Source organism: Nesoenas mayeri (genome assembly GCF_963082525.1).
Source record: "Nesoenas mayeri genome assembly, chromosome: 1".
NCBI lineage: Eukaryota > Metazoa > Chordata > Aves > Columbiformes > Columbidae > Nesoenas > Nesoenas mayeri.
The window spans coordinates 145,496,758-145,507,533 of NC_137541.1; the positions used below are offsets into that span (position 1 = coordinate 145,496,758).

Below are 10,776 nucleotides of genomic sequence, written 5' to 3' on the forward strand. Positions count from 1 at the left end.
GGAGGAGGTGGGGTCAATGCTCCATGTTCAGCAAATGCTGAAGTACAGCAAGCATTAGTGAACACTATGCAAAAAATTTCCAATCATTATACATGCAGATGGGATCCAGAACAAGAAATAGGATTAATGATTATTAATAACTCTGCACATCCTTTTGCTTTGATCATGCAGTGGACAAAAGAATCTGACCCACTCAGAATTTTGGAATGGCTATTTCTCTCAATTCAACCCAAACGATCAGTAGTTATCAGAATAGAAACATTTGTGCAATTGATAATAAAAGGTCACTCCTGTAGAGTGGAAATAAGCAGAAAAGAACCAGATTATGTAGTCATACCTTTGTCAGCTGAATATTTGCAACGGGCATTACAGAATTCTATAGCTTTACAGTCTGCAGTGTTAGATTACTCAGGACCAATTTGAGTGCATTACCCTCCACATAGGTTTATGGGGCGGTTACCGACATTTCAAATAGAACAGATGCCTCTTTTGTCTATGAATCTAGTAAGAGGTATCATTGTTTTTACAAATGCAGGAGGACATTCACAGAAAGTTGCAATAACATGACAGAAAAAGGGAGAATGGAAGGATCATGTGCTAACTGATCTAGAGAGTTCAGTTCAACTCTTAGAACTACAAGCAGTAATTCAAGTCTTTAAGATATGGGATAAACAACCTGTAAATGTAGTACGCGATTCACTGTATGTTGTAGGGGTTGTATTGCGGTTAGAAAGAGCAATTTTGAAGAATGTTGACACTTTACTACAGTACAGACTATAAACATATTGTTATTTTATCACTCATATCAGAAGTCATACAGGAATTGCTAGTAGCTTAGCTGAAAGTAATCAACACACAGATAAATTAGTTGCACCTGCTTGGACAGGTCCTTCTATAGACAGGTTTGCTCAAGCTCGTCGCTCACATGATTTTTTTCCATCAGTCAGCTAGCATTTTACAGAAACAATTTCATATCCCTGAGATTGATGCAGGAAACATTGTTTTGTCCTGTGCTGATTGTCAAAATCACTCTGGTGGATTTTCAGGATGTGTTAACCTGCAGGGTCTTGGGCCTTTAGAAGTATGGTAAATGGGTGTCACACATTTCGCAGAATTCAGATGTCTCAAGTATGTTTATGTTTCAGTTGATGCCTTTTCTCATGTTATGTGGGCTACTGCTCAGGCAGGAGAGTCTAGCAAACCCGTTCAAAAAACACTTAAGGGCAGCTTTTGCAGCTCTTGGTATCCCAAAAGAAATTAAAACAGATAATGGTCCTGGCTATATTGCTCGGGCTACTAATCAATTTTTATCCTTATGGGGTGTTACCCACACGACAGGGACACTGCATCAACCAATGGGGCAAGCTATTGTGGAACGTACACACCACACCTTACAACAGCTGTTGCAAAAACAAAAAAAGGGGAAGGCTGGCCTAGCATCTCGAGAGTGATTACAACAAATGATATATGTTATGAACTATCTTAGGCTACCCAGGGGAGAAAAGGTTACCCATGGTAACTCAGGGTGCAGGTTTAACAGAAGGTTTAGAGCAAGTCAAAAAGGGACAAGCAAAAGTTTGGGTAAAAAATTGAGTTACAGGACAACGGAAAGGTCCATGGAACTTGGTAACATGGGGACAGAGATACGCCTGTGTTGTTACAGGATCAGGATTGAGCTGGGTTCCAGCAAAGTGGATCAAACCCTGGCTAGAAAACACTGCTCAGAGCACAGAAGTTAGAAACAGCAACGTGAAGCGAGAAGCAGAAGCAGCGTCATCTAGTGGTGAAACTGATTAGATACCTTACATACAGTTAATAACATAGAGGGTGAAAATCAAGACTGACTAGTTCTAATCTATTGGGATAATATTACTGCTTTGATTATTCATACAGAGTTCAATGACGTTATGGATTTTGCAATGCGTAGTAGGCATTACTCTAATAGTGCTAAACATAAGCAATGCTTTTTGGCTTTCTTCTCAGCCAAAGACTAACATTTGGATAACTTTAGCCAACATGACGGGTTAAGACTCAATCTGTTTAGCTACTGCACCTCCGAGCAATCCTATTGCAACATGTTTGGTTGGTGTTCCACTAGATACCTGGCCTATACCTGGAAACAAGTAACAATTGGTTGGTGGTAAAAATGTGACAGATAATTGGGACAGCTGGGTTGTAGACCTACCACAAGGAGGTTTGGAACCTCAAGAAATTGAGTTACTAGGATCAGTAAAAATGGATTTCTGTCTATATTTCAATTATTCAGGAAAAAACTTCTCTCTCTCATGCAAGTGGTAAACACTTCATCATCTGTATATCCCAAACAGAGTTTTTGGTGTAATTATACCAGTCCAAATGTATCTAGGGCTACCAACATTCCTTTGAAATTACCCTCAGGAATTTTTCTAATTTGTGGAGATAGAGCTTGGCAAAGAATTCCTTCCTACATAAAAGGAAGACCATGTTCTTTAGGGAGATTGACTCTATTGACTCCAAATACATCAACCATTTTAATGCATAAGAGAAGAAAAAGAAGCATCCATGCCTATAACAAAGATTGCAAGGATAATATACAATATTGGGGAAAATCCATATGAGAAAACCTGTGCATATTAAAAAAAAAGTTTTGCCCAACCTTACTCTGCCGACATTCAAAACCCACGTGGACACCTTCCTGTGTAACCTCATCTAGGCGTTCCTGCTCTGGCAGGGGGATTGAACTAGATGATCTTTTCAGGTCCCTTCCAATCCCTAACATTCTGTGATTCTGTGTGTAATGCACAGAAAGGACATCTTAACGTTGGTAAAGTCAGGCTGTGAGATATTAAGTGTTCACAAAAAATAATTTAAACGCACAACAATAATGTCTGCACTGGGCTCCTACAAGTCAGCTTCCACTGGCACAGCCCCTTGTACTCACTGGCAGACAGCACTGAACAGAGAGCAGGAGGCACATGTGCCCTACAGACCTTCCATGAGGACTGGCAGCCACGGCTCTCATTTCACTCCTTCACAACTGCCTGTCAAAGAATTGATTAGACAAAAGCATCTCCAAGCTTTTGTTACAAACAGTAGAAGAAATAACAAAATACCTCAGCTGGAAAATAACTTCCCAAGCTCTAAAGCAGTGATTTCTTGAAATAACTTCAAAAAGAGGGGGTTTTGTTTGATTGGTTTTCTTATGTTGGGTTAGTTTTGTTGGTTTGCTTTTGTTATGTTCAGTTTTTTGCTTTGTTTCAATTAGAGTAGGCAAGAAGCACAAGCAAGATTAAAGAGAGAATACAAAGAACTCTATGCAAGTTAAAGTCCTGTCATACAAGCGTCATACAGCAAACAAGATACACAGCTAAGACCAACACTCTATTTTAGATCGAGCTTCAAAAGAATTATTACATGCATGTGGTATAATAGATACTATATAAGAGTAGACAAATTTAATTAAGTGTTAGTTCCTCTTACCTGTAATACAACTGGGTCACTGGGATTCGTAGAGCTTCGATGAACCACGCCTGCCAGCACACTGGTCAGATTGTAGGTATCCTGAAGAGCTTCTCTAGTCTCATTGTCTAAAGCTGGTATTTAAGAATTATTAACAAAATAACCCTGTCTAATAGCGACCAATCTAAGCAGAAGCCAAAGTCTTTGAGCAGTTTTTCATGTATATTTAAGCTTTAAAAGCTTGAAATAAATTCTCTCCATTTCTTGCTTCACACTGTGGTGGGCAAGTGGACTAAAACTGATACCTTGAGAGGGTTATTTAGCAAGAGTTAAATTAAAAAGCCAGTTCTGCTTAGGCAGTCCTGGAAAAGATGCAGCAAACAAGGATGACAGGTAAAGCAACAGATCAGTTGGAGAGGGACTAATCCTTAACGTTTTCCAGACCCAACAGGTTAGAAAAGGTAGTTTCACACCCCAGCAACCAATATAATTTTACAGTAACTGTTTCAAAAACCTACAAGGAAGCTTAAAGAGGCTAAAAACTCCAGGAACCAAACGAGATAAACAAGAGATTATGATGAAGGACTCAAATCTTGAATAATTACTCATATGTGATGAGAAACTAAGTAGGGAAGGGATAAGTTTTTTCCTTATATAGGTAGCCTACATACATAGGTTATGGTGAGCACAGAGCTCCCTGAACAATGAAGTCCCAGTCCTGTGAAATGCAGAAATAATGCACCTCAAGAAACAAGTTAGAAGCAATAGAACATATTTTGTAGTTTGGAAATTTGATGCACACAAGACCAGGCCACTGGAGAGCCCAAACTGCTGCCCAGCAAACACTCCAATGGGAGAGGTAACTGAGGTGATGACAGTTGTTGATGTAACATGGCTTCTCCCTCTCTTTGCATACCCTAGGCAGGTTTATCCGTTTCATTAAAAAAGGTAGTCTCTTCAAGCTCCAAAAATCAAGGAAGCAAATTCTGAAAAGCATGATCATCGCCATTTCACAGATATGACTTAAAATCTGCTTCTCACAATGACTCAAAATCTTATCTGGCCTTGTACATACTGCCAGTTGGCTCAGAACAAGCACTCCACTACAAACATTGCCTCTGTCTCACCTTGTGCTTTTTCCAAGAGGTTCATCATCCATGCCACAGAATCAGCATCTGTCTCGCCCTCCCCTTCCCAGACCAAAGATAAAAAGTTCAGATGCAAACCTTACCCAGCTGTGATAGAAAAGTAACCACAGACAAGGTGAGAGATGGATTTGTATTGGCATCGTCAAGGAGTTCTACCAGGCAACTGAGACATTCACTTGGTAGAATCTGGTTTGAAGCAAATAGTCGTGTAAGCTTCAGTCCAGAGATAACCTAAAGGGAGAAAAATAACCTTAATTACTCAACTGCAGTAAAGCATTTAACAAAAAACATCAAAGCACAGGTTTTGCCCTATTTGACAAATTGAGGATGTTAAACACCACTCTAAAAGGACATTCACTGGAAAAAATTGAAAAAAATCTGGCTTTCATTCCCATGGATGCATTTCCCTTTATCTTGGAGAGTACCAAGTTTACATTGTGATCATTTATAACACATTGGAGCTGCCTTTGCTTGCATGCTGACAGCATCCATAGTAACAGCATTCTTCTTAATTTCATAGCTCTAGCAGAGGAACAGTTCGTATTTCTTCACATACTGAAGAGAATTAATATCAGGTTACTCTTCCTACATTTAGCATAGATAAATGATAGGGTTTATTTTGAAAGAACCACCAAACAGATTTCTCAACACAAACATTTAATAATCAGCCTTCAGCTCAGCCCAACAGACTGCTTTCCACAGACACAGACAGGAACCCAAAGGTGCATGAAGGACAGGCTGTAACAGGAGCTTTCAGAGTACTCTGTGCTTGAGACAAGAAAATAGAACCTGAGTTCAAGGAAGCCTCTATAAAAAGGTGCTGAAAATGATGCATCTGCCCATCAGTACAGGCAGGCACAAGTTACACTCGAATAATTGAGGAACATAATGTTGGTTTTGCATATCCCTGTATATCTCTTTGCAATAGATACAGGAGAAAGTTCAGCTGAACACTAACTTTTGTATTAATGTTTGAGCAATTAACAAGTAAACCTGTATTTGAGCTAGGTACCTGGCAGATTAAGCAATTCAGTCAACGTGTCAATCTCTCACCACAGCATGGTCCCCAGGCCAAGGTTGTGCACAAGGCTCTACCTGGAGCTCAGACCCCCTCAGCAGCAAACCCCTTTCATTATGTGTTGCATGAAACTGGCAAACACCTGATACAAGACAAGCTCACCCATCAAACCGCATTTTTAAAGTTGTGGAAGTAAACGATCCTCGAGGCTCAGAATTACCAGGAATATTAAAAAAGTCCCCCAAAGGGCACACTATGTGCTTCACCTGCGTCCATGTAAACATGCTGCACGTTTCCGTGAGCACACGCAAACAGCGTAAACCACTATAACGGAGTACACAGTCGTAGTCCGGAGATGTGGCTGAACACTGAAGCGGCCCCCAGCTCCCCTGCCAGCCGGGCAGCGGGCGAGCGTCCCCATCTCCAGGCGCTGAGCTCCAGGGGAGGCCGCGGGCCACGCCGGGCCCGCAGCCCCGGGCGCCTGCGGCCAGCGGCGGGGCAGAGTGGGCCGGGACCCCGGCGGCTCCAGAGCCCGCGCTGCGGTCGCCCAGGGCGGGGACGCCGGAAAGAAGCCAGTCGAGGCCGGGACCCGAAAAAAGCCACCCGTGCCCACAGGCCCGAAGGGACACCACGGCCACACAAACAGGCCCGGCCGCCCCGCCCCGCTCCCGCGCGGGAGCCCCGACCCGGCGCCGCTCTCACCTCCAGGCCGCGCTGCAGCAGCGCCGCATTAGGCGGGGTCTTGGCCGTCCGGTACTGCGTGGCTGCCAGGAGCAGGGACTTCATACAGCCCGAGGCATCCATGGCGCCTGGGCCCCGCTCTCAGACCAGGCAGCCACAAACACCGCTCGGATTTCCCGCCGCCGCCATTTTGAAGGGAGCAGCCACTGAGAGGCCGCGGCCGGAGCCCGCGGGGCTGACGGGAGAGGCCGCGGCGCCGTGCGGCTGCGGGGGAGGAGCCCCGGCCGATGTCGCTCGGCAACCGGAGCCGCGCGTCTGGGCTGCGGACCAGGAGCTGCTGCTTTAACACGTGAGAAAAAATCCAGGATGTGCATCCACTTCGGTGGGCGCCTGCGGCTTCAGGGCTCAGGTGGGCGAGGTAATACATGACCTTCTTCCAGCCCCCACCTCGGGCAGGCAACTTCAGGAGTGAGGATGCTGTGGGATTCCGCATGTGCCCGGAGCGCTGCTCTTCCTTGCTGCTGCCTTCCAGATCCAGGTCAGCCTTTCCTAGCGCATGCACGATTTGCGGTGGGCGGGCGGGCAGCAGGTAGGCTCCCCTCCTGCTGTGCTGCCTGGGTGTCCCTGGCTGCGTGTCTGCCGGGGGCCGAGGAGGCAAGAGCCAGAGGGCCAAGCGGGCGGCAGCCAGTGCAGGCTCCTGAGCCCCAAGGAGGAAAGGCAAAGGGCTTTGGGCGTGCGGTGCCGGGCCAGGTCGGGCTGAGGCGAGAGCGACAGAGCGAGGCAGGTGCGCGGGGAAAACCGGGGATCGAACCGGGCAGCCTCCACACCTCGGGTCCGGCGACCTGGCCGCTCCCGTAGCGAGGTCCCGCGGCCGGAGAACGCACGGCGCCCCCTACGGGCCTCACACCGCTCTGCGCGCCCGCCCACCCGCCTCCGGGGGCACCCACCGACGCGCTGCCTCCCACCGCCACGCCACAGCGACACCGCCCGCCTCACAGCCCCAAATGCTCCTTCCACACACAAACAACAGCCTCTCGTCCCCGTTATTCCCCGCTTCCTCCCCGTCTGCACACCACCTCCAGCCCCGCTACAACCCCACCTGCCCCCCCGCCAAAATAAATACATGTAGGAAACAATTACTTAGCTAATATAACAAGCTCAGGTAGGATCTTTCAGTAAAGCATATTTTATTAACAATTTTGCAAAACTGGGTGTCCTACCTAATGATCAGCACATACAATAGGGCAAAAATCCCCTGCTTGTATTACTCTAGCCACAGATTCCCTCCCCTGTTCCCCATTGCTTGGGTACCGCAGGGTTTACAGACTGCCTGACACCTGCCTCAGTTTACATAATTCTTTCATCTCATTCAAACAAAACCCTTGCCCTTATCAATCTATATAAAGTATGGATTCTTGGCTCTTTGGCTGCCCTTCCCTCTAGATTAACTTTTTTGAAAATAGAGCAATCAGTTTGCATTCTAGGATTAGTTTGAAGAGACTTTGTTTTACATTAAGGATTACAGGCCCTTGTTGTCGTGGGGGATTTTAACTACCCTGATGTTTGCTGGAACTCAGTCAGACACAGTCCAGGAGGTTCCTCCAGTGCATTGATGATAACTTCCTGATGCAAATGGTGGATGAGCCAACTAGGAGAGGAGCGCTGCTGGATTTCATCCTCACTAACAAGGAGGGTCTGGTTGAAGCGGTAAAGGTTGAGGGCTGCCTTGGCGGCAGCAACCATGAAATGGTGGAGTTCAGGATCTCATGTAACAGGAACAGAATAGCAAGCAGAATCGCAACCCTGGACTTCAGTAGGGCCAACTTTGGCCTTTTCAAGCAATTACTAGGGGAAGTCTTGTGGAAAAGGGTACTTGAAGGTAAAGGGGCCCAATACAGTTAGGTAGCATTCAGGGACTGCTTCTTCCAAGCTCAAGATCAGAACATCCCAACAGGTAGGAAGTCAAGGAAAGGAGCCAGGAGACCTACACGGTTAAACAGGGAACTGCTGGGCAAACTCAAGTGGAAGAGGAAAGTTTACAGATCATGGAAGGAGGGACTGGCCACTTGGGGAGAATATAAGGCTGCTGTCAGAGGGTATGGGGAGGCAACTAGGAAAGCTAAGGCCTCCTTAGAATTAAACCTTGCGAGAGAGGTCAAGTACAACAGAAAGAGCTTCTTCAAATACATGGCAGATGAAACTAACACCAGAGGCAATGTAGGCCCCCTGATGAATGAGGTGGGTGCCCTGGTGACAGAAGATACAGAGAAGGCAGAGTTACTGAATGCGTTGTCTACTCTGTCAGAGGCTGTCCTGAGGAGCCCCGTACCGCTGAGACCCCAGAGGAAGTCAGGACAATGGAGGAGTCTGGCTTGGTTGATGAGGACTGGGTTAAGGACCAGTTAAGCAATCTGGACATCCATAAATCCATGGGTCCTGATGAGATTCAACCCTGGGTGCTGAGGGAGCTGGCTGAAGTCATTGCTAGGCTACTCTCCATCATCTCTGCAAAGTCTTGGGAAACGGGAGAGGTGCCTGAGGACTGGAGGAAAGCAAATGTCACTCCAGTCTTCAAAAAGGGCAAGAAGGAGGACCCAGGTAACTATAAATTGGTCAGCCTCACCTCCATCCCTGGAAAGGTGATGGAACAACTTATCCTTGGTGCCATCTCAAGGCATATCAAAGATAACAGGGTCATTAGGGGCAGTCAACAGGGCTTCACCAAGGGGAAGTTGTGCTTGACCAACCTCGGCCTTTTATGAGGACATAACCAGGTGGCTAGAAAATGGCAAAGCAGTGGATGTGGTCTATCTTAATTTCAGTAAAGCATTTGACACCGTCTCCCACAGCATCCTTGCAGCTAAACTGAGGGAGTGTGGTCTGGACGATCAGGTAGTGATGTGGACTGTGAACTGGATGAAGGAAAGAAGCCAGAGAGTCGTGGGCAATGGGGCAGAGTCTAGTTGGAGGCCTGTATCTAGTGGAGTCCCTCAAGAGTTGGTACTGGGACCAGTACTATTCAATATATTTGTCAATGACTTGGATGAGGGAACACAGTGCATTGTCAGCGAGTTTGCTGATGACACCAAGCTGGGAGGAGTGGCTGACACGCCAGAAGGCTGTGCTGCCATCCAGCGGGACCTGGACAGGCTGGAGAGTTGGGTGGGGAAAAACTTAATTAAATATAACAAGGGCAAGTGTAGAGTCTTGCATCTGGGCAGGAACAACCCCAGGTTCCAGTATAAGTTGGGGAACGACCTATTAGAGAGCAGTGTAGGGGAAAGGGACCTGGAGGTCCTGGTGGACTGCAGGATGACCATGAGCCAGCACTGTGCCCTTGTGGCCAGGAAGGCCAATGGCATCCTGGGGTGTATTAGAAGGGGGTGATTAGTAGGTTGAGAGACGTTCTCCTTCCCCTCTACTCTGCCCTGGTGAGACCACATCTGGAATATTGTGTCCAGTTCTGGGCCCCTCAGTTCCAGAAGGACAGGGAACTGCTTGAGAGAGTCCAGCGCAGGGCAACAAAGATGATTAAGGGAATGGAGCATCTTCCTTATGAGGAAAGGCTGAGGGAGCTGGGTCTCTTTAGCTTGGAGAAGAGGAGACTGAGGGGTGACCTCATTAATGTTTATAAATATGTAAAGGGTGAGTGTCAGGAGGATGGAGCCATGCTCTTCTAGGTGACAACCAATAATAGGACAAGGGCAATGGTACAAACTGGAACATAGGAAGTTCCACTTAAATATGAGAAGAAATGTCTTCACAGTGAGGGTAACAGAACACTGGAACAGGCTGCCCAGGGAGGTTGTGGAGTCTCCTACTCTGGAGACATTCAAAACTTGCCCAGACACATTCCTGTGTAACCTCATCTAGGTGTTCCTGCTCCAGCAGGGGGTTTGGACTAGATGATCTTTGGACGTCCCTTCCAATCGGTAACACTCTGTGGTTCTGTGACATAAGGAGCAGAATTTCTGAGTCATCTCCAGTATGTATGGAGATACATAAAAATACACATCTTCATAGATGGATGTCAAAACACTGGTATCTGCTGGCATTACTATCTTACTTATCCAAATTAATAAGTCATTCAGGTTTGAAGGGAGTGAAAAAACCCCAAACTCTTCCTGTCTTGAGATGGCATAGCATTCTCTGAAGTATAATACTCACATAGTTCAGCAAAAATACATCGAAATCAGAACACCTGAATATATAGATACTTTTCCCCCTAATAAAGTTTCACATTTTTCTTTCCCTTTTTTCAGTTATATAAAAAAAACTTTAAATTATGCACACTTTTAAAATAAAAGCACACTGTCAGTAAAGTTGATGGAACTTGCATTTGGTTCTTTTGGGTTTTTTTCCTGTTTACTGAGATGAGCCATCTCACACAACAATACAAGAGCTAGGAGAGGGGTGAGACAGGAAGTGATCTAAACTGAATTCTTCCCACTGAACAACATTAAGAGTGAGGAAAAACCTGTGCAAGCATTT

General features: G+C 46.1%; 1 protein-coding gene across 1 annotated transcript in view; it reads right to left on the reverse strand.

Annotated features, from left to right (window-relative positions):
- Positions 1-6,408, reverse strand: part of CIP2A (cellular inhibitor of PP2A) — a gene marked incomplete at its 5' end in the record, with an annotated part of 31,818 nt that extends 25,410 nt beyond the window's left edge. The window contains 3 exons of the mRNA XM_080359196.1: positions 3,460-3,572; positions 4,670-4,817; positions 6,307-6,408. Coding sequence (XP_080215322.1) covers positions 3,460-3,572; positions 4,670-4,817; positions 6,307-6,408 — 363 coding nt within the window. The remainder of the gene's footprint in view (positions 1-3,459; positions 3,573-4,669; positions 4,818-6,306) is intronic.
- Between the last annotated feature and the right edge of the window lie 4,368 nt (positions 6,409-10,776).